The sequence below is a fragment of the Antennarius striatus genome, chromosome 22 (assembly GCF_040054535.1).
Source record: "Antennarius striatus isolate MH-2024 chromosome 22, ASM4005453v1, whole genome shotgun sequence".
Lineage (NCBI taxonomy): Eukaryota > Metazoa > Chordata > Actinopteri > Lophiiformes > Antennariidae > Antennarius > Antennarius striatus.
In genome coordinates, this window is record NC_090797.1 from 16,146,376 (window position 1) to 16,170,000 (window position 23,625).

General features: G+C 51.3%; 2 protein-coding genes across 4 annotated transcripts in view; both read left to right on the forward strand.

Moving 5' to 3' along the window:
• Positions 1–504: 504 nt before the first annotated feature.
• On the forward strand, positions 505–11,251 carry pnpla3 (patatin-like phospholipase domain containing 3). 2 transcript variants are annotated; one of them, XM_068306918.1, is made up of 9 exons: positions 505–771; positions 1,430–1,662; positions 1,747–1,812; positions 3,517–3,726; positions 5,481–5,541; positions 5,612–5,782; positions 5,888–6,020; positions 9,451–9,558; positions 9,881–11,251. In XM_068306918.1, exons 1-9 carry the CDS (start codon positions 585–587, stop codon positions 10,110–10,112), a joined length of 1,401 nt encoding a protein of 466 aa, XP_068163019.1. In that variant the 5' UTR covers positions 505–584; the 3' UTR covers positions 10,113–11,251. The 2 variants fall into 2 exon arrangements, with proteins under 2 accessions (XP_068163019.1, XP_068163020.1); XM_068306919.1 differs by lacking the exon at positions 5,481–5,541 and having other exon boundaries at positions 9,881–10,026.
• A 1,174-nt stretch (positions 11,252–12,425) lies between these two features.
• The window catches only part of LOC137589454 (sorting nexin-4-like), a 16,038-nt gene continuing 4,838 nt past the window's right edge, over positions 12,426–23,625 (forward strand). The window contains exons 1-10 of one of the 2 annotated variants that reach the window (XM_068307228.1): positions 12,426–12,578; positions 13,454–13,578; positions 13,659–13,797; positions 14,351–14,500; positions 16,954–17,001; positions 17,076–17,131; positions 17,352–17,424; positions 17,647–17,708; positions 17,782–17,847; positions 18,933–19,022. In XM_068307228.1, the coding sequence (XP_068163329.1) occupies positions 12,426–12,578; positions 13,454–13,578; positions 13,659–13,797; positions 14,351–14,500; positions 16,954–17,001; positions 17,076–17,131; positions 17,352–17,424; positions 17,647–17,708; positions 17,782–17,847; positions 18,933–19,022 (962 nt within the window). Of the gene's footprint in view, positions 12,579–12,858; positions 12,919–13,453; positions 13,579–13,658; positions 13,798–14,350; positions 14,501–16,953; positions 17,002–17,075; positions 17,132–17,351; positions 17,425–17,646; positions 17,709–17,781; positions 17,848–18,932; positions 19,023–23,625 lie in introns of those variants that run through there. The other variant, XM_068307229.1, reaches the window with a different exon arrangement.

A 23,625-nucleotide genomic window follows, 5' to 3' on the forward strand; every position in this document is an offset into this window, starting at 1 on the left:
CTTAAACACATGTTCTGGTCCAGATGTGTTGGTGTGAGGACCTGAGCCCCCCCCCCCCTGATACCTCCTGTTTCTACTGTATTCTGTTCCTGTAAACTTTACTGAGTCTTTAAAAAAACAAAACTGTCCCGGAATGTCAACACGACTGTACTTCCGGGTGTTCCGTGACGTAGCGCGCTCTGTCCATGTGATTGGCTCTCATAGGGGCGACGACAAACGTGCGTTTTGACGTCAAGCGTTCGGCATCAAATGTTGCCTTCGGGGTTCCTCGTAAATAATTATTTTTCGTAAACCTTCGACACATGAAGTGGGTTTTCCTTTTTGTCACGGCGGAGCGGGTTGTGTGATCGTTATTATTATGGGATAGGTCCTCAAGTAACGAAAGTTGCTACACCTCAACTGTTTTACCTGACTTTGATAACTGTCAGCCTGCCGTTCTGACTGTGTTGAATATTTCCGACAGCCCTGAACGCGTCCTCACATGAGAACTCCCTGTTCCCTCAGACCGGCTCGGCTCCACACACCGGCTCTGCCCCTAACTGCCCCTGCGCGCCCCGGTCTGCCCAGCCGGGGTATGTCCCGTCATGTTCGACCGGAACGGAGCCTGGAACCTGTCGTTTGCCGGCTGTGGCTTCCTGGGGATCTACCACATCGGGGTGGCCAGCTGCCTCCTGGAGAAAGCCCCGTTCCTCGTCCAGAGGGCGGCCCGGCTGTACGGAGCCTCCGCCGGCGCGCTGACCGCCTCGGTGCTCGCCGGCCAGGCGTCTATCAGTAAGACCCGGGGGGGTCTGGACCCGGTGGGGGTCTGGACCCGGTGGGGGTCAGGATCCGGTGGGGGTCAGGATCCGGTGGGGGTCTGGACCCGGTGGGGGTCTGGACCCGGTGGGGGTCTGGACCCGGTGGGGGTCTGGACCCGGTGGGGGTCTGGACCCGGTGGGGGTCTCCTCACATTGTTAGTGTTTAAAACATTGAGTCTCCATCTGTCCAATCAGGTGCTGTCAGGTATGAGGAGCAGAACAGAACAGTGTGTTCTGGCTCCCATTGGCCGATGTTTGTTTGATTGTTTGATTGATTGTTTTTTTTGATTGATTGATTGGTTTAAGCTGGGTGGAACCACTAGGTCACTGGTTATGTGTGTCGCCCAGTATCACCCGTTCTGGTACAGTGTGGACTGGACCGACATGAACCTGACCAGTGTGTGTGGGTCGTTGGTTCTGGTCGGTCTGTCTTGACACCTGTCGAGGTGTGCCACCTGTCGAGGTGTGCCACCTGTCGAGGTGTGCCACCTGTCGAGGTGTGCCACCTGTCGAGGTGTGCCACCTGTCGAGGTGTGCCACCTGTCGAGGTGTGCCACCTGTAGAGGTGTGCTCATTTCTTTTTTATTTTGCAGATATTCAAATTTCCTAAACTTCTTGGTGATTTTTTCCAGCTCAATGCTGTCAGGATGTGATCGAGGTGGCGAAGGAGGCCCGAAAGAGGACCCTGGGTCCCCTCCACCCGTCCTTCAACCTGGTGAAGGTGCTGAGGTGTGGCCTGGACCGTGACCTGCCCCCCGACGCTCACGTCCTGGCCTCAGGACGGCTCTGCGTGTCCCTCACCAGGGTGTCGGACGGGGAGAACGTGCTGGTGTCAGAGTTTAACTCCAGAGAGGAACTCATTCAGGTGGGAGAAGTTGGTCACACGATGTTCTCCACCAGGACCAGGAGGTTAAAGGTCATCAGGTTGAACCCTGTGCTTTGTCTGCAGGCGCTGATCTGCAGCTGCTTCATTCCCATCTACTGTGGGCTCATCCCTCCATCCTTCAGAGGAGTGGTAGGTGTTCAATCCCCCTCGATGTCCACTTCATCTTCTGAACCACATGTCATCAGTCCCTGAAAGCGTGAAGACAGTGAACTGGTGAACGTCTGGGAGTCTGACGTAATGGTGTGTGATGTCTAGTTATCTCTCTTATCTAACCAGACTGGGAGGACCCAGGTCAAAGTGCGTGACTGATGACATCATTCTATTCTCCTTTCAGTAACGATCAGGGTAACATGTTAGCATCATCTCACCCCCCGTTCTCCTCCCATTACTGCTGTAGTCCCACTTATCTGACTTATCTGCTGCTGGTGGACTTTGAGAAGGATCTACCTGACACGGACAGACCTCCAGGCTCCATCTGGTCTAATCGGTCCCACTCTGCTCAGGAAGCACGACTCAGTCCTGTTTCCTGTTCTCTGCTGTAAAGTCCTCCAAAAAAACCTACGTCAGTCATACCAGGCTCAGGTCAGAGGTCACACCGGTTCAGTGGCATAAAACAAGTCACTGTTGTTGGGGCTGGGCAGACACAGCTGAGTAATCTGATTACATTCCTGCAGCACCACTCTGTAAGGAGGCATGGTCTGTCTCTGTCTCTTACGTCTACTTGACCGGATCAACCACAATCCTCTGTTGGTATTTGATTGGGTTCCCAGACCTTTTGCCACAGAGATTTGTCGGCTGTTAATCGATCAGTTCTGAGGTTTCCAGCTGATCGCCGTGATAAATCACAACGTCCCTGACAAGCAGCCCCTTTGTGGACATCAGGATAGAGCCTGTCTCAGTCTACGAGCCAAAGTCTAGCGTCACAGCGTCTCACTGAGGACAGAGTCACATGGGGATTCCTGTGTGGACGCAAACTCTGAAACATGTGTTTAAAGGACAGGGACATGTGATTTTATGAGGATAGTGATTATATTGGTAGAAGGATGCTGAGTTCTGAACTGCCAGGCAGGAGGCCTAGAGGAAGACCAGAGAGGAGGTTTATGGATGTAGTGAAAGAGGACATGAAGGTAGTTGGTGTGAGAGAAGAGGATGAGAAGACAGGGCTAGATGGAGGACACTGATTGGCTGTGGAGACCCCTGAAGGGAAAAGCCCAGAGGAAAAGAAGAAGAAGAAGAAGAAGAAGAAGAAGAAGATGATCACACAGGAGGGAAATCGATTGGACAGGTGTGTCAGCTGACAGAGGAGTGGGGGATATTTCTTTACCGCTGTTTTTCATGTGTCCAGTTCCAAAGCCTACCCTTAAAAACGTTCTGTTTCCACAGAGGGGTTAAAGGGTTAATGGCTCTATTCTCTGGATTCCAACTTCCACTGACGTCACATCAGGCTGTCATTCATTCATTTTGGGGGTCACGGGGGTAGCTGGAGTCTGTCCCAGACACTTAGAGACATGAGAGTCTCTCCAGACACTCTGCTGGCGCATCGCAGAACCGGTTAATTTTAATCTGTGGCATTTTAATCTGTTGAAATGAGGTCATCCTCTCACTGTCCAGGGTCCAGGGGTTGAATATGAACTAGAACTGGAGACCTGGAACCAGGGAAGGTTCTAAAATACGTCTTTTTACCCGTTAGTGTATGGAGATGACCGACACCAGCTTCACAGAGTTGAATGTCTCCTGGTGAGGTTTGGTCACATGAGGACCTGGGGGGGCTCACGTCTAGTCGGGGGGGAGATGGTTTGTGGTAAACTGACCGATGTCTTTGTGTCTGTGCAGCGCTATGTGGACGGGGGCATCAGCAACAACCTGCCCCAGTCGGAGCTGAAGAACACCATCACCATCTCCCCCTTCTCTGGTGAGAGCGACATCTGCCCCCGGGACAACTCCACCAGCTTCCACGAGCTGCGCCTCACCAACACCAGCATCCAGATGAACCTGGGCAACATGTACCGCCTCAGCCGGGCCCTGTTCCCCCCAGAACCCAAGGTAGGAGATACCTCAGCCGGGCCCTGTTCCCCCCAGAACCCAGGGTAGGAGATACCTCAGCCGGGCCCCCTTCCCCCCAGAACCCAGGGTAGGAGATACCTCAGTCGGACCCTGTTCCCCCTAGAACCCAGGGTAGGTGATACCTCAGTCGGGCCCTGTTCCCCCCAGAACCCAGGGTAGGAGATACCTCAGTCAGGCCCTGTTCCCCCCAGAACCCAGGGTAGGTGATACCTCAGCCGGCCCCTGTTCCCCCCAGAACCCAGGATAGGTGATACCTCAGCCGGCCCCTGTTCCCCCCAGAACCCAGGGTAGGTGATACCTCAGCCGGGCCCCCTTCCCCCCAGAACCCAGGGTAGGAGATACCTCAGTCGGACCCTGTTCCCCCTAGAACCCAGGGTAGGTGATACCTCAGCCGGGCCCCTTACCCCCAGAACCCAGGGTAAGTGATACCTCAGCCGGCCCCTGTTCCCCCAGAACCCAGGGTAGGTGATGCTGAGGGTTCCTCTCCACACAGCAGGGGGTAAAGGTGGGAACACAGATGAGGCATCAGGCCGGTTCCATGATTACTCTACTGACCATAAATGTTGGACCCTTCACCTGAAGCAGCTTTAGGGGACACCAAGTGGAGGGCGAGGTGTCTTCACCAGGACATCTGTTGTAAAGGTGGTGGAGCACCCAGATGCAGACTGAATCCAGAGACAGTTCTAGGGTTCATTAACTGATCATAGTCCAAACCAATCAGACCGTTTGTCTCCTAAAACTCTGAAGTAATCCAGAAAAACAACCAGAGTAAGGTCCAGGATTCAGGTGATGTCAATGCAGTTAAAAAGACGGGAGAACATTGGAGAACATTAGGAGCACAGGGAGGAGAAGACGATGAAGAGCCAGAATGACACGGCCAAACACACACAGTAATGGAGAGGACATGATCATGTGACCCAGACAGATAAGTAATCAATAATTACATCCCAAACATTGACTGGAGGACACCAGGAAGGAAATCACCACGGTGGAGACGTGAGAGCAGAGCAGTGGTGATTGAACGTGTTCACACTGACTCACACTCAGATAAATCTACCACATCAGGCTGACAACATCACACCCCTGTGTGTGGTTATAATGTGTGGTTATAATGTGTGGTTATAACGTGTGGTTATAGTGGTAGAATGTGATTGGGTATGATGGTTTTTTGGGGTACAGGTGTGGTTTTAGGGAGGAAGCTCCTCCAGATAAACGTTCACCACAGGGAGGCGTGAACAGTGGTGAACACAACACTGGTTTGGATGTGTCTGCTCAGTCTGTGTGCCTCACCAGTTTCTGCTTCTGACCCCTCAGCTCTTCCTCCTCATTCCTCCTCCTCCTCATGACTGTGTGACAGCTCATAGGGTGACATAGGGGGGTTATTCCAATGACCTGTGTTCATGTCACACAGGCTGCCCTCAGTGTGTGTGTGTGTGTGTGTGTGTGTGTGTGTGTGTGTGTGTGTGTGTGTGTGTGTGTGTGTGTGTGTGTGTGTGTGTGTGTGTGTGTGTGTGTGTGTGTGTGGGCCACATTCCTAGAAGGAGGGATTTCCTCCTGGAGCCACAACACGTGAAGCCAGGTCCATGTGGGCGTGTCTGAGGCGCTAATCCTGAATTCACTTGTCCACACACACACACACACACACACACACACACACACACCTGAATGTACTAACAACACATTTTCTAGGGGCTAAATGAAGTCCATTTCTTCTGGGGGGGTCGTGTCCTCAGGTCCTGGCTCAGATGTGTCAGAGTGGGTACAAAGACGCCCTGCGCTTCCTGGAGGACAACGGTGAGTCCTGCGTTACCATGGTGACCGTCAGTCGCCTCCACCAGCTGTTCTCATCCACCTTGTGTTTCAGACCTGCTGCTGGAGCATCCCACCTCAGGCCCCGCCCCCCCAGAGACCCCGCCCCACTGCTGCAGGCACACAGAGACCACCAAAGAGTGGGTCTTCCGGAGGCTCCGCCTCCTGCAGAAGCAGCACTGGTGGTTGGACGAGCACATGGTCCTACCTGAGCCCATCAAGAAAGGTGTGTGTGTGTGTGTGTGTGTGTATGTGTGTGTGTGTGTGTGTGTGTGTGTGTGTGTGTGTTCCCATTGTGAGATAATTAACTGGTCCTGCTGGTGTGTCTCAGTGTTCTGTGAGGCCTGCAGGGACAAGTCTGGACTCTACACCCAGCTGTCTGGGACGCTGCCGGTCAGAGTGGCCTCCTACGCGCTCCTGCCCTACACACTCCCTGTGCAGTCGGCCTACTCAGTCGCCCAGAGGTAAGTCCTGCAGACAAGACCCGTGTTCCAGCGTTTACCCAAACATAAGCGCAAGAGGACACAAGCCAGTGTCTTATTGTGCCGGTCCCAAGCCCGAATAAATACAGACGGTTGCGTCAAGAAGGGCATCCGACGTAAAACTTTTGCCAAATCAAACATGCGAATCAAACCTATGACTTCCATACCGGATCGGTCGAGACCCGGGTTAACAACGACCGCCATCGGTGCTGTTGACCTACAGGGCGCCGGTGGAAATTGGATTACTGTTGGTCGAAGAAGGAGAGGAGGAAAGTGTGTTTGTAGGAAGAGAGAGAAGAGGAACACCAAGAGTATAGGACTGAGAGTAGGGACGTTGAATGTTGGAACTATGACAGGAAAAGGTAGAGAGTTGGTTGACATGATGCAGAGAAGGAAGGTAGACATACTGTGTGTCCAGGAGACCAGGTGGAAAGGTAGCAAGGCTAGAAGTTTAGGAGCAGGGTTCAAGTTGTTCTATCATGGTGTAGATGGGAAGAGAAATGGAGGAGGAGTTATCTTGAAGGAGGAGTTTGTTAGGAATGTCCTGGAGGTAAAAAGAGTGTCGGATAGAGTGATGATTCTGAAGCTAGAAATAGAAGGTGTGATGTTCAATGTTGTTAGTGGGTATGCTCCACAGGTAGGATGTGAGCTGGAGGAGAAGGAGAAATTCTGGTTGGACTTTGATGAAGTGATGCAGAGCATGCCTAGAAGTGAGAGAGTTGTCATTGGAGCAGACTTCAATGGACATGTTGGTGCAGGAAACAGAGGTGATGAGGAGGTGATGGGCAGGTTTGGTATCCAGGAGAGGAACGCAGAAGGACAGATGGTGGTTGACTTTGCAAAAAGGATGGAAATGGCTGTAGTGACTACTTTCTTCCAGAAGAGGCAGGAACATAGAGTGACCTATAAGAGTGGCGGTAGGAGCACACAGGTAGACTACATCTGGTGTAGACGGTGTAACCTGAAGGAGATCAGTGACTGTAAAGTAGTGGTAGGTGAGAGTGTAGCCAAACAGCATAGGATGGTGGTGTGTAGGATGACTCTGGTGGTGAGGAAGATCAAGAGGGCAAAGGCAGAGCAGAAGACGAAATGGTGGAAGCTGAAAAAGGAAGAGTGTTACATGACTTTTAGGAAGGAGTTAAGACAGGCTCTGGGTGGTCAGGAGGTGCTTCCAGATGACTGGACAACTACAGCTAATGTGATCAGGGAGACAGGTAGGAGAGTACTTGGTGTGTCATCTGGAAGGAAAGTAGATAAGGAGACTTGGTGGTGGAATGAGGAGGTACAGGAGTGTATACAGAGAAAGAGGTTAGCTAAGAGGAAGTGGGACACTGAGAGGACTGAGGAGAGTAGACAGGAGTACAGGGAGATGCAGCGTAAGGTGAAGGTAGAGGTAGCAAAGGCCAAACAAGAAGCTTATGATGACTTGTATGCTAGGTTGGACAGTAAGGAGGGAGAGACTGATCTATACCGGTTGGCAAGACAGAGAGACAGAGATGGGAAGGACGTGCAGCAGGTTAGGGTGATTAAGGATAGGGATGGAAGTCTATTGACAGGTGCCAGTAGTGTGATGGGAAGATGGAAAGAGTACTTTGAAGAGTTGATGAACGTGGAAAATGAGAGAGAACAAAGACTAGAAGAGGTGACTGTTGTGGACCAGGAAGTAGCAAAGATTAGTCCTCCGGGATTATTAAAGTATCTATCTATCTATCTATCTATCTATCTATCTATCTATCTATCTATCTATCTATCTATCTATCTATCTATCTATCTATCTATCTATCTATCTATCTATCTATCTATCTATCTATCTATCTATCTATCTATCTATCTATCTATCTATCTATCTATCTATCTATCTATCTATCTATCTATCTATCTGATGATATACCTGTAGAGGTATGGAAGTGTCTAGGAGAGGTGGCAGTAGAGTTTCTGACTGGGTTGTTCAACAGGATCTTAGATAGTGAGAAGATGCCTGAGGAATGGAGGAGAAGTGTGCTGGTGCCCATTTTTTAGAACAAGGGAGATGTGCAGAGTTGTGGCAACTACAGAGGAATAAAGCTGATGAGCCATACAATGAAGTTATGGGAGAGAGTAGTGGAAGCTAGACTAAGGGCAGAAGTGAACGTTTGTGAGCAGCAGTATGGTTTCATGCCAAAAAAGAGTACTACAGATGCAGTATTTGCTTTGAGGATGTTGATAGAGAAGTACAGAGAAGGCCAGAGGGAGCTGCATTGTGTTTTTGTAGATCTGGAGAAAGCTGATGACAGGGTGTCCAGAGAGGAACTGTGGTATTGTATGAGGAAGTCTGGAGTGGCAGAGAAGTATGTTAGAGCGGTGCAGGACATGTATGAGGACTGTAAGACAGTGGTGAGGTGTGTGTAGGTGTGACAGAGGAGTTCAAGGTGGAGGTGGGACTGCATCAGGGATCAGCTCTGAGCCCCTTCTTGTTGCTATGGTGATGGACAGGCTGACAGACGAGGTTAGACAGGAATCTCCATGGACTATGATGTTTGCAGATGACATTGTGATCTGCAGTGAGAGCAGGGAACAGGTGGAGGAGAAGCTAGAGAGGTGGAGGTTTGTCCTGGAAAGGAGAGGAATGAAGGTTAGCCGCAGTAAGACAGAGTACATGTGTGTGAATGAGAGGGACCCAAGTGGAAGAGTGAGGTTACAGGGAGAAGAGATCAAGAAGGTGGAGGATTTTAAGTACTTAGGGTCAACAGTCCAGAGCAATGGAGAGTGTGGAAAAGAGGTGAAGAAGCGTGTCCAGGCAGGATGGAACGGGTGGAGGAAAGTGTCAGGTGTGATGTGTGATAGAAGAGTTTCAGCTAAAATGAAAGGAAAGGTGTACAAAACTGTGGTGAGACCAGCGATGTTGTTTGGTCTAGAGACAGTGTCCCTGAGGAAAAGACAGGAGACAGAGCTGGAGGTAGCAGAGATGAAGATGCTGAGGTTCTCTCTGGGAGTGACCAGGATGGATAGGATCAGGAATGAGTCCATCAGAGGGACAGCACATGTTAGAGGTTCTGGAGATAAAGTCAGAGAGGCCAGACTGAGATGGTTTGGACATGTCCAGAGGAGAGATAGTGAATATATTGGTAGAAGGATGCTGAGTTCTGAACTGCCAGGCAGGAGGCCTAGAGGAAGACCAAAGAGGAGGTTTATGGATGTAGTGAAAGAGGACATGAAGGTAGTTGGTGTGAGAGAAGAGGATGAGAAGACAGGGTTAGATGGAGGACACTGATTGGCTGTGGAGACCCTTGAAGGGAAAAGCCCAAAGGAGAAGAAGTTCCAGCGTTTACTCAGACCCGTGTTCCAGCGTTTACTCAGACCCATGTTCCAGCGTTTACTCAGACCCGTGTTCCAGCGTCTACCCTAACCCTATTAACCCCTTCCTGTCGCTCAGGCTGGTGGAGTGGATCCCTGAGGTTCCTGCTGACGTCAGCTGGCTGGTGGGCGTGGCAGCAGAGGTTTACCGTCACTCCTGGAAAGGAGCTCCAGCTCACGCCTTCAGGTGAGGAAGGACTTCCTGTACAGGGGATCAGGTTATCACCTGGATTCCATTAATTATCCACTGTCCAGTCATGTTCTGACCCTCAGAGGTAGTTTTGACTCCATGTACATAAAACTACTTTAGTCTCAGGTCTAACGTGTCATGACACACATTCAGTCTTGATCTTTACACCTGAAGGACAGGATCAGGACAGAAGGACATCATGAAGACGTGACGCCTTCCTGCTGGGGAGGCTGGCATGTTGAATCATCCAGAGAAACTAATGAAGGGTCATGCTGAGCAGCGCTCATATAAATAATGCCCTGTGCCCCCCCCCCCGCAGTGACCCGTGCCTGAGGACACGCCTGAGCGACCCTCCTCCTGCTGAGTGTCAGAGTTCAGGGCAGAGCGCCGGCCCCCCTGCTCTGCCTACCTCACACCCCCACAGAGACTGCTGGGGGGCCCCCACCTCTACCTCCTCTTCCTCCCAGCATCCTCCTCACGTGGCCCCACCCCCTCCAGTCTGCTTCTTTGTGGGCTCCCAGGACGACCCTCGGGGCCACGCCCAGCTGTGAAGCAGCTGACCTGCACTTCAACAGTGATGTCACGTGACGTTCACCGGCGGGGAGGCCCCTCTGGATCGACGGGGGGCCAAACCAGAAACCAGCATGTTCATTATGATGTAAATATTTCAGGGGGGGCTCCGGAGGACGCCGCCTCCTCAGGATGTGTGTTATGAAGTGTTTTACTGGTGTTAGTGTCCACCTGTCCAATGACACTCAGTCAGGTGTTTTTACCCCACCCCCCCAGTGGCTCTGGTGTGTTATTAATCAGGATGTTTACAGCGGGTGGGGTCTCCAGGCTCCAGTGGGGGCTCTACCAGCCTGACACCACGTCCCACCGTGTGGAGGGATAAACGTTCATGAACACGACCCCCGACAGGAACAGTGAAGAGGAACCAGGTGTTACCTCATTGGTCCGTGAACGTGGGGGTGGTTCAGGGGCAGAAACCTGTTTTCGTCTGTTAATTACCCTTTAATTATTATTGACTGTCAGGTGTGACCCATACGTGCCTTATAGTGTGACCTTAGAGTGTGACCTTACAGTGTGACCTTACAGTGTGACCTTATAGTGTGACCTTACAGTGTGACCTTACAGTGTGACCTTACAGTGTGACCTTATAGTGTGACCTTACAGTGTGACCTTACAGTGTGACCTTACAGTGTGACCTTATAGTGTGACCTTACAGTGTGACCTTACAGTGTGACCTTATAGTGTGACCTTACAGTGTGACCTTATAGTGTGACCTTATAGTGTGACCTTACAATGTGACCTTACAGTGTGACCTTACAGTGTGACCTTATAGTGTGACCTTACAGTGTGACCTTACAGTGTGACCTTATAGTGTGACCTTACAGTGTGACCTTATAGTGTGACCTTATAGTGTGACCTTACAGTGTGACCTTACAGTGTGACCTTACAGTGTGACCTTAGAGTGTGACCTTAGAGTGTGACCTTACAGTGTGACCTTACAGTGTGACCTTAGAGTGACCCGGTAACACACGAGGGTTTGGGAGAATCTGTGATGAATGGTTCTGGTAAAGTTGAATGTGTGGTAGTATGTCCTGTCTTTACTGCCCCACTGCCCCCTGAAGGAGAGGAAGAGGAGGGCGGTTTGAAAACATGATTATTTATGTGAATAAAAATCTACTTCAAAACATCCGTTGTGTCAGAGTTCATCACTGCTGGACCTTTAGGATGTTTGGATTGACAGGGAGGATCCGGAGGGGGTCCGGTTTGGGGACCAAAGGATCTCATCTCTGCTTTTTGCAGACGATGTTGTCCTGCTGGCCTCATCAGACCTGGACCTTCAGCTGCACTGGGACGGGTAGCAGCTGAGTGACGTGAGTGGGATGAGGATCAGCACCTCTAGATCTGAGGCCTTGGTTCTCCACCAGTAGAGGGTGGTGTGCCCTCTTCAGGTCGGTGGAGAGTCTTTGCCCCAGGTGGAGGAGTTTAAGTATCTTGGGGTCTTGTTGACGAGTGAGGGAAGGATGGAACGTGAGACTGACAGACGGATCGGTGCAGCTTCTGCAGTGATGCAGTCGCTGTAGGTCTGTGGTGGTGAAGAAGGAGCTGAGTCGTAGGACGAAGCTCTGGATTTATGGTCAATCTACGTTCCTACTCTCACCTATGGTCAGGAGCTTTGGGTCGTGACCCAAAGGACAAGATCCTGGATACAAGCGGCTGAAATGAGTTTCCTCCGTAGAGTGGGGGGGCGCACCCTCAGAGATAGGGTGAGGAGCTCAGTCACCAGGGAGGAGCTCGGAGTAGAGCCACTGCTCCTCCACCTCCAGCGGAGCCAGCTGAGGTGGCTCGGGCATCTGTTCAGGATGTCTCCTGGACCCCTCCCTGGGGAGGTGTTCCAGGCACGTCCTACCAGGAGGAGACCTGGAGGAAGACCTACGACACGCTGGAGGGACTATGTCTCTGGGCTGGCCTGGGAACGCCTCGGGCTCCCCCCGGAGGAACTGGAGGAGGTGTCTGGGGAGAGAGAAGTATGGGCATCCCTGCTGAGACTGTTGCCCCCGCGACCCGGCCCTGATGAGAGGCTGAAGATGGATGGGTGGGTCTCATCTCCTTACTTCCTGTTCACACTACTGGTTGTGTCTGTTAGTCACGTGGTTCACACGGTTTTCTGCAGGCAGGTGGAGACAACAGACACAAACCCATTCATTCATTCATTCATTCATTCATTCATTCATTCATTCATTCATTCATTCATTCATTCATTCAGTTACTCACTCAGAGGGGTCACACGTCATGGGCGTGGCGCTGGTGACGCTCTGCGCATGCGTGCTGGCTCCGCAGCATCAGCAGGAAGGAGGATGGCGGAGGATGGGAGAGAAGACCCACCGACGACCGACGACGACTCGGTTCCCACGGCCACCGACTCGGTTCTCACGGCCACCGACTCGGTTCTCACGGCCACCGACTCGGTTCTCACGGCCACCGACGGGAGGACCAGTTTGGACGACTCGGTAACGGAACCGGTGTCACCCCACCGCTAAACGTCTCTAACGGAAGACGTCAGTGACGTTCCTGATGACGTAACGGGCTAGCTGACGTCAGCTGTGAACGAGCTAGCTAGAGGGATAACTGTGATGTATTCAGTCTGTTGTCATGGAAACATTAACCTGGTAACTACAACCAGGTTTACTGGTCTGTCACCCAGAGTCACTGTCAGCGGGACTGGACCCCCAGGATCGTTTAAACTCTAACCCAAGTCTAATCCTGACCTTACTTTAAATCACTCTAATCCTAATCCCTAATCCTGAACTAAGGGTGAACAACACAGGGATGTTTACACAAAGAGAGAAGGTTTTTACTGTTGAGCTGTCTGTGGTCCTGGTCTGTGATGGTCTGTGGTCCTGGTCTGTGATGGTCTGTGGTCCTGGTCTGTGATGGTCTGTGGTCCTGGTCTGTGATGGTCTGTGGTCCTGGTCTGTGATGGTCTGTGGTCCTGGTCTGTGATGGTCTGTGATGGTCTGTGGTCCTGGTCTGTGATGGTCTGTGGTCCTGGTCTGTGATGGTCTGTGATGGTCTGTGGTCCTGGTCTGTGATGGTCTGTGGTCCTGGTCTGTGATGGTCTGTGATGGTCTGTGGTCCTGGTCTGTGCTGGTCTGTGCTGGTCTGTGCTGGTCTGTGATGGTCTGTGCTGGTCTGTGCTGGTCTGTGATGGTCTGTGCTGGTCTGTGATGGTCTGTGCTGGTCTGTGATGGTCTGTGGTCCTGGTCTGTGCTAGTCTGTGCTGGTCTGCGATGGTCTGTGGTCCTGGTCTGTGATGGTCTGTGGTCCTGGTCTGTGCTAGTCTGTGCTGGTCTGTGATGGTCTGTGCTGGTCTGTGGTGTTTCAGGTGATGGAGGACGGCTTCACGCTGCTTCACAGGATGGAGATCAGTGTGGCTGAAGCTGAGAAGCGGAGCGGCAGAAACGCCGTCAGCATGCAGGAGACGTTCACCGTGTACCTGATCGAGACCCGGTGAGACCTGTGAGGGGACCGGAGCTCCGCCCCGTTCCTCTGACATCACTGTGACATCACTGTGTGTGGAACCCCTGCAGGCCGATGGACGCCGTCGCTGAAGGTCGTCACGCGGCGCCAGACTCGCTCTGGAGGAGGTACAGCGAGTTTGAGCTGCTGAGGAACTACCTGATCGTCACCTATCCACACGCCGTCGTCGCCCCCCTGCCCGAGAAGAGGGTGAGTCCAGCGTGACTGAATGACTAGTGCACCACTGTGTTTCACGGTCGCTGTCGTAGACACCAGTGTCAGTGTCATTAGAGTGATCCAGACGGGACAGAACACTACAGCTGAGTTGTTGTGGAATTATGAAACTTTCTGCACACAAAAGTAAAAAAAATCTCCATTTTGAAAGAAAATGAAGTCCAAAGCTGTTCAACAGAATCTCTGGGAATGTTATTTGTCTTCAGAAAAAACAGAAATGGTGAATAAATCAAAATCAAAACCAACACAAGCAGGAGGGACAACATCTTTTTTACACTGGATTATCATCTCAGCGTAACGAGGTGTTAATAGGATGTAATGTTGAACAAAATGATGGCTGGTATGGTGATAAAACTATCTGATAATTAAATAAAGCATCGTGTTAGCACCAGTAGCGCCGTTAGCAGCAATTGCTAATCCTCCATGTGGAGCTCTGGACAGACGGCGGTGTGTCTGGTATTAGTCTTTTGTTAGTCCAGGCCTAGAAAATATAATGTAATCCTACTAATTTGTGGTGTTTGTCCTCCAGGCTGACTTTGTGTGGCACAAGCTGTCAGCTGACAACATGGATCCTGACTTTGTGGAGCGCCGCAGGGCGGGGCTGGAGAACTTCTTGCTTCGGGTGGCATCACATCCTGTCCTGTCCAATGACAAGATCCTCTACCACTTCCTCACCGAGGTACGGACCTGGGTCCACCCACCCAGACCACTGGTGTGTGTCCACTGGAGTGTGTTTACTGGAGTGTGTTCACTGGAGTGTGAATCCAATATGTGATATGCAAATTAAATATATGACTTCCATACCGGATCAGTCGAGGCCCGGGTTAACAACGACCGCCATCGGTGCTGTTGACCTACAGGGTGCCGGTGGAAATTGGATTACTGTTGGTCGAAGAAGGAGAGGAGGAGAGTGTGTTCATAGGAGGAGAGAGAAGAGGAGCGCCAGGAGTACAGGACTGAGAGTAGGGACGTTGAATGTTGGAACTATGACAGGAAAAGGTAGAGAGTTGGTTGACATGATGCAGAGGAGGAAGGTAGACATACTGTGTGTCCAGGAGACCAGGTGGAAAGGTAGCAAGGCTAGAAGTTTAGGAGCAGGGTTCAAGTTGTTCTATCATGGTGTAGATGGGAAGAGAAATGGAGGAGGAGTTATCTTGAAGGAGGAGTTTGTTAGGAATGTCCTGGAGGTAAAAAGAGTGTCGGATAGAGTGATGAGTCTGAAGCTAGAAATAGAAGGTGTGATGTTCAATGTTGTTAGTGGGTATGCTCCACAGGTAGGATGTGAGCTGGAGGAGAAGGAGAAATTCTGGTCGGACCTTGATGAAGTGATGCAGAGCAGACCTAGAAGTGAGAGAGTTGTCATTGGAGCAGACTTCAATGGACATGTTGGTGCAGGAAACAGAGGTGATGAGGAGGTGATGGGCAGGTTTGGTATCCAGGAGAGGAACGCAGAAGGACAGATGGTAGTTGACTTTGCAAAAAGGATGGAAATGGCTGTAGTGAATACTTTCTTCCAGAAGAGGCAGGAACATAGAGTGACCTATAAGAGTGGTGGTAGGAGCACACAGGTAGACTACATCTGGTGTAGACGGTGTAACCTGAAGGAGATCAGTGACTGTAAAGTAGTGGTAGGTGAGAGTGTAGCCAAACAGCGTAGGATGGTGGTGTGTAGGATGACTCTGGTGGTGAGGAAGATGAAGAGGGCAAAGGCAGAGCAGAAGACGAAATGGTGGAAGCTGAAAAAGGAAGAGTGTTGCATGACTTTTAGGAAGGAGTTAAGACAGGCTCTGGGTGGTCAGGAGGTGGGAGTTATGGGAGAGAGTAGTGGAAGCTAGACTAAGGGCAGAAGTGAACATTTGTGAGCAGCAGTATGGTTTCATGCCAAAACAGAGTACTACAGATGCAGTATTTGCTTTGAGGATGTTGATAGAGAAGTACAGAGAAGGCCAGAGGGAGCTGCATTGTGTTTTTGTAGATCTGGAGAAAGCTGATGACAGGGTGTCCAGAGAGGAACTGTGGTATTGTATGAGGAAGTCTGGAGTGGCAGAGAAGTATGTTAGAGCGGTGCAGGACATGTATGAGGACTGTAAGACAGTGGTGAGGTGTGCTGTAGGTGTGACAGAGGAGTTCAAGGTGGAGGTGGGACTGCATCAGGGATCAGCTCTGAGCCTCTTCTTGTTGCTATGGTGATGGACAGGCTGACAGACGAGGTTAGACAGGAATCTCCATGGACTATGATGTTTGCAGATGACATTGTGATCTGCAGTGAGAGCAGGGAACAGGTGGAGGAGAAGCTAGAGAGGTGGAGGTTTGTCCTGGAAAGGAGAGGAATGAAGGTTAGCCGCAGTAAGACAGAGTACATGTGTGTGAATGAGAGGGACCCAAGTGGAAGAGTGAGGTTACAGGGAGAATAGATCAAGAAGGTGGAGGATTAGAAGTACTTAGGCTCAACAGTCCAGAGCAATGGAGAGTGTGGAAAAGAGGTGAAGAAGCGTGTCCAGGCAGGATGGAACGGGTGGAGGAAAGTGTCAGGTGTGATGTGTGATAGAAGAGTTTCAGCTAAAATGAAAGGAAAGGTGTACAAAACTGTGGTGAGACCAGCGATGTTGTTTGGTCTAGAGACAGTGTCCCTGAGGAAAAGACAGGAGACAGAGCTGGAGGTAGCAGAGATGAAGATGCTGAGGTTCTCTCTGGGAGTGACCAGGAAGGATAGGATCAGGAATGAGTACATCAGAGGGACAGCACATGTTAGAGGTTCTGGAGATAAAGTCAGAGAGGCCAGACTGAGATGGTTTGGACATGTCCAGAGGAGAGATAGTGAATATATTGGTAGAAGGATGCTGAGTTCTGAACTGCTAGGCAGGAGGCCTAGAGGAAGACCAAAGAGGAGGTTTATGGATGTAGTGAAAGAGGACATGAAGGTAGTTGGTGTGAGGCGACCTCTGAAGGGAAAAGCCCAAAGAAGGAAAAGAAGTTCACTGGAGTGTGTTTACTGGTGTGTGTTTACTGGTGTGTGTTTACTGGTGTGTGTTTACTGGTGTGTGTTTACTGGTGTGTGTTTACTGGTGTGTGTTTACTGGTGTGTGTTTACTGGTGTGTGTTTACTGGTGTGTTTACTGGTGTGTGTTGCAGGAACACGGCTGGAAGGAGGTGGTGTATGAGACAGGATTTCAGGCTAAGGTACTGAATGTGTGTGAGTATGTGACCCCCCCACCCTGACGGTGTGTAACCCCCTCTTGGTCCCCGTGTTTCAGGCCGACTCCAGGCTGAGAGCTCTCAGCGCCACCTTCAGGGTGAGGAACCCGGACCAGTAAGTCCTGCTTCACTGGTTTGAGGCTGAGCTGTGAAACATGTTCCTGTTAGTGTCCAGGAGTTCCATCCTGTGTGGTTGATCCAGTGTTACGTGTTGGCTCTAAGTTCAGGAAGATGTACAGCAAAGAGCTCATCAAAACCAGAATGGAGTCAATAAGACAGAGTAACTGATAGAATAGAGGTAGAACGCGTTCTAATGGATCTTCTCTGTGTTTCAGACGCTTTGTGGAGATGAAACATTACAGCGATCAGCTGCAGTCCCACACGTCTCAGCTGCTACGAGCACGAGCGGTCAGTCCCTCCTTTACTTCCTGTCCTTGTTTGACTCTAAAATCTTCTTAACACCACTAATAACGTGAATTTAGACGTAAAACTCAGTGTGATGACCAGCAGGAGCAGTCAGCTGGTCTGTAGCTGCTCACACAGTAGAGCAGCGTTAGCATATAGACGGAGGTTCATCTGGTTTTTATTGGTTCAACTTTTCACGTTCCTTTCTGGTTGGGTTCCTCCTAGAGAGTTGCAGATCGACTCTACGGTGTTTACAAGGTCCACGGGAACTACGGCAGAGTGTTCAGGTGTGTTGATGTCCCGTTGGTCAGTAGAACCATAGATCAAGCTGTGTGTGATGGACCTCCTGTGTTCCTGCAGCGAGTGGAGCGCCATTGAGAAGGAGATGGGAGACGGGCTGCAGAGTGCTGGTCATCACATGGACGCGTGAGGATCTCATCTGCTCTCACTCCTGTCTCATGATCTCATGATCTCATGATCTCATGATCTCATGATCTCATGATGTCATTCCATCCCGCTTCAAAGCGGTGATGTATTATAATTGTCAGCGTTCGTCCGTTAGTCCACCAAATGTCTTCACAACCGTTCAGATAGAAAGGTGAAACAAAAAGCACATGACTCAGGCAGCACAGGGGATGAACATGAGATGATGACCTTGACCTTGAGAAAACTAGGTGAAGGTCAAATTTCAACTTTTGTACACTCAGGAACCAGATTAATCAATCAATCAATCAATCAATCAACTTTTATTTATATAGCGCTTAATCACATCTGAAGACATTTCAAAACGCTTAACAGATAGAAAACCAACAATGTCCTCCAGAGCAGCAGAAGAGATGGTGGGGGGGGAGCTCCCTCATTGAGGAAGAAACTCCGGGCAGGACCCAGACTCTGGAGGGGGGTCATCCAACTTGACCTGTTGGTTAGGAAGGAGAAATACACTGAGGATAGAGATAGGTCAAGGAAAGAGAGAGAGAGAGAGAGAGAGAGAGAGAGAGAGAGAGAGAGAGAGAGAGAGAGAGAGAGAGACAGAGAGAGAGACAGAGAGAGAGAGAGACAGAGAGACAGTCCAGATTTAGTTTCATGTCCACAGTGATCTGTTGCTGACTTGGGGGGGGGGGGTTCCAGGCCTTTGGACTTCCTGTCTTCCATCGTGTTCTCAGTGTTCTCAGTGTTCTCAGTGTTCTCAGTGTTCTCAGTGTTCTCAGTGTTCTCACCTGTGGAACAGAGGCACAGAGACAGTATCGAATAAGATGGAAAGACGAGGGAGATGGCCAGTGTGAGTAAGACCATAGATCAAAGAAAGTGCTCTGATCTACAAAAGTAGGTCAGAGTACTATCTTTTATCTTTGACCTATGCAAGTAGGTCAGGGTAAATGTTCGCATTCAGGGTGACTGCATTGGTTCTAGTTGGAATGAGGTGTGTTTACTAGGTTTTGAATACCTGCCGTGTTCTGGGGGCAGTTCCTGCTCCAGCTGTGTTGATCATGTTGTGTTTGCCCCCCCTCTAGATACGCTGCCTCCATCGATGACATTTTAGAGGAAGAAGAACATTTTGCCGACCAAATGAAAGAATATCTCTTTTATGCAGAAGCTCTGAGGTGAGACCCGTTTGAACGTCTGAAGCTGAAGGAAGATGAGGCGTGAAGTTTGGTCTGGAAGGGTCATGAGGCTGTACCAGGCTTACTCCACCCCCTAACAGGGTTCATACTGTGGTCCCCAACCCCCGGTCTGTGGACTGGTGTCTGTGGGCCAGTCGGTCTGTAGGTCAGTCGGTCTGTGGGCCAGTCGGTCTGTGGGCCAGTCGGTCAGTGGGTCAGTCGGTCTGTGGGCCAGTCGGTCTGTGGGTCAGTCGGTCTGTGGACTGGTGTCTGTGGGCCAGTCGGTCTGTGGACTGGTGTCTGTGGGCCAGTCGGTCTGTGGACTGGTGTCTGTGGGCTAGTCGGTCTGTGGGTCAGTCGGTCTGAGGGTCAGTCGGTCTGTGGACTGGTGTCTGTGGGCCAGTCGGTCTGTGGGCCAGTCGGTCTGTGGACTGGTGTCTGTGGGTCAGTCGGTCTGTGGGCCAGTCGGTCTGTGGGTCAGTTGGTCTTTGGGTCAGTCGGTCTGTGGGTCAGTCGGTCTGTGGGTCAGTCGGTCTGTGGGTCAGTCGGTCTGTGGGTCAGTCGGTCTGTGGGTCAGTCAGGCAGTCAGTACCGGGTCTCACAGAAAGAATCCAGAACTTCCATTATCTCTGTTTTCTTTCTGATCTGGTTCTGAATGATGATTCTCTCCTCCACACCTGTCTGAGTCCCTCAGACGCTGGTGGAGATGCTGGCCTCGGTCACATGACTACCTTCTTAAAGGGGCCGCTCCGGCATCGGTCATATGACTACCTTCTTAAAGGGGCCGCTCCGGCCTCGGTCACATGACTACCTTCTTAAAGGGGCCGCTCCGGCCGCTAACACAGAATACATTAGTGCTAAACTAACAAGGTAGCAGAACCAACGAGAAACAAACGGTGTGTCGTTAGGGTTATAAAGTTGATACAAACTGGATTCACCGTTACTATTATATTTAGATAAAAACAGTTTTTCTGCTGCTCGTATCATTTTTAATTATTTTATCCACCACACCTTAAACATTGTGTGATGTTCAGCCAAAGTAAAGGTCAGCAGCGGTTAGCAGGTTAGCTGACAGGTCAGGAGGTGTGGGTCAGACTATCATCAGTCCAGTATTCTGTTAATTCTCTGGACATATTCACCAGACGTCCATCCATCCATCCATCCATCCATCCATCCATCCAACCATCCATCCATCCATCCATCTTCCACTGCTTATCCGTAGTCGGGTTGCGGGGGCAGCAGCTTCAACAAGGAGCCCCAAACTTCCCTTTCCCCCCACATCCACCAGCTCTGACTGGGGGTCCCAAGGCGTTCCCAGGCCAGTGTTGAGATGTAATCCCTCCACCTGGTCCTGGGTCTGCCCCGAGGTCTCCTCCCAGCTGGACGTGCCAGAAACACCTCCCTAGGGAGGCGTCCCAGAGGCATCCGCACCAGATGCCCAAACCACCTCAACTGACTCCTTTCCACGTGAAGGAGCAGCGTCTCTACTCTGAGCCCCTCGTGAACAGCAGTGTTTCTACCTTATCTCTAAGGGAGACACCAGCTATCCGCCTGAGAAAGCCCATTTCAGCCGCTTGTATCCGCGATCTCGTTCTTTGGGTCATGACCCATCGCTCATGACCACAGGTGAGGGTAGGAACGAAGATTGAACGGTAGATGGAGAGCTTTGCCTCTCGGCTTAGCTCCCTCTTTGTGACAACAGGGCGGTAAAGCGACTGTAATACCGCTCCTGCTGCCCCAATTCTCCGTCCAATCTCACGCTCCATTGTTCCCTCACTCGTGAACAGGACCCCAAGATACTTAAACTCCTTCACTTGTGGAAGGACCTCATTCCCCACTTGGAGAAGGCAGTCCACCGGTTTCCTGCTGAGGACCATGGCCTCAGATTTGGAGGTGCTGATCCTCATCCCTGCTGCTTCACACTCGGCTGAAAACCGGACTAGTGAGCGCTGCAGGTCACAGGCTGATGACGCAAACAGGACCACATCATCTGCAAAAAGCAGCGATGCAATCCTCAGGCCACCAAACTGTAACCCCTCCTCACCACGACTACGCCTCCATATCCTGTCCATGAAAATCACAAACAGAATTGGTGATAAAGCGCAACCCTGGCGAAGGCCAACAGCTACTCAGAACAAGTCCGACTTACTGCTGAGAACCCGAACGCAGCTCTCACTTTGGGCGTACAGGGATTGGATGGCCCTGAGGAGAGGCCCCCTCACCCCATACTCCCGCAGTACCTCCCACAGTATATCCCTGCGGACCCGATCCTACGCCTTCTCCAAGTCTACAAAACACATGTAGACTGGATGGGCATACTTCCAAGCCCCCTCTAGGATCCCTTTGAGAGTAAAAAGCTGGTCCGTTGTTCCACAACCAGGATGGAACCCACATTGTTCCTCCTCAATCTGAGGCTCCACAATCGGCCGGACCCTCCTTTCCAGCACCTGGCGTTAGAGCCGTGCGGTGTCTCCTGATGGTGGACTGTTTCTTCTGGTCTGGTCTCAGTGGCGTTAGAGCCGTGCGGTGCCGTCCCTATCTGCCCAGGGAGGCTGAGGAGTGTGATGCCCCTGTAGTTGGCACACACCCTCTGGTCCCCCTTTTTAAAAAGAGGAACCACCACCCCAGTCTGCCACTCTTTCACCACTGTCCCAGACTTCCAGGCAATGTTAAAGAGGCGTGTCATCCACGACAGGCCCTCAACACCCAGAGCCTTCAGCATTTCTGGGCGAATCTCATCAACACCCGGGGCTTTGCCACCGTGAAGTTGTTTACCAACCTCGGTGACTTCGCCCCGAGAGATTGACTCTGCAGGGGACTCCATTGAGTCCCCTGCAGGGATCCCTTCAAGGACCCCATTTAGGGACCCCAAGAAGGCCGAATACTCTGAACTGATATTTGATGCGTATGCACAAATAACAGTCAGAGTTTTTCCCCCCACAGCCTTAAGGCGTAGGGAAGCGACCCTCTCATCCACCGGGGTAAACTCCAACACAGCGGAGCTCAGCCGGGGGCTTGTGAGTATCCCCACACTCACCCTGTGCCTCACGCCTGACGCAACTCCGGAGTAAAACAAGGTCCAACCCCTATCCAGGAGTTTGGATCCAGAACCGAGGCTATGCGGGGAGGTAAGCCCCACCAGATCCAACTGGTAACGCTCCACCTCCAACACAAGCTCCGGCTCCTTCCCGGGCCCCGTGGCGCTCGCTGAAGGGCCCTCCGTCCAAGCCTGGCTCTAGACGTGGACAGGGTCACATTTTTCCCTTTCCGATTTGTCATGGGATCTTCTGAACCATTCTTTGTCTGGTCCTTCACCTGAGACCTGTTTGCCTTGGGTGACCCTACCAGGAGTACAGGACTCCCGACAACATAGCTCCCAGGATCCTTAGGGCACACAAACCTCTCCATCACGATAAGGTGATGGTTCCTTGGAGAGGAACCAGACGTGACTCTATATAATAGTGATCATGGGTACCATTCTTTGGATTTTAACAAACTGGTATAAAAAATCATCAGAAGATCTGAAAGAAGACCATCTGAGCTCCCTGAACCAAAGTCCAGAAGAAACAAATGGAGGAAGATCACAGTGTGGAGTTTTAGTGTTTGTACGCTAACATTTGGATGTAAGCTGCTTGAATGAACATTTGCATAAAAGCTCTAAATAAATAGAAATAAATAGAGAAGTCCTGATGGTGAACCTCTTCTTCTGGTCTGGTCTCAGTGGCGTTCGAGCCGTGCGGTGTCTCCTGATGGCGAACCTCTTCTGGTCTCAGTGGCGTTAGAGCCGTGCGGTGTCTCCTGATGGTGAACCTCTTCTTCTGGTCTGGTCTCAGTGGCGTTCGAGCCGTGCGGTGTCTCCTGATGGTGAACCTCTTCTTCTGGTCTCAGTGGCGTTCGAGCCGTGTGGTGTCTCCTGATGGTGAACCTCTTCTTCTGGTCTGGTCTCAGTGGCGTTCGAGCCGTGCGGTGTCTCCTGATGGTGAACCTCTTCTTCTGGTCTCAGTGGCGTTCGAGCCGAGTGGTGTCTCCTGATGGTGAACCTCTTCTTCTGGTCTCAGTGGCAGTAGAGCCGTGCGGTGTCTCCTGATGGTGAACCTCTTCTTCTGGTCTGGTCTCAGTGGCGTTACAGCCGTGCGGTGTCTCCTGATGGTGAACCTCTTCTTCTGGTCTGGTCTCAGTGGCGTTCGAGCCGTGCGGTGTCTCCTGATGGCGAACCTCTTCTGGTCTCAGTGGCGTTAGAGCCGTGCGGTGTCTCCTGATGGTGAACCTCTTCTTCTGGTCTCAGTGGCAGTAGAGCCGTGCGGTGTCTCCTGATGGTGAACCTCTTCTTCTGGTCTGGTCTCAGTGGCGTTAGAGCCTTGCGGTGTCTCCTGATGGTGAACCTCTTCTTCTGGTCTGGTCTCAGTGGCGTTAGAGCCTTGCGGTGTCTCCTGATGGTGAACCTCTTCTTCTGGTCTGGTCTCAGTGGCGTTAGAGCCTTGCGGTGTCTCCTGATGGTGAACCTCTTCTTCTGGTCTGGTCTCAGTGGCGTTAGAGCCTTGCGGTGTCTCCTGATGGTGAACCTCTTCTTCTGGTCTGGTCTCAGTGGCGTTAGAGCCTTGCG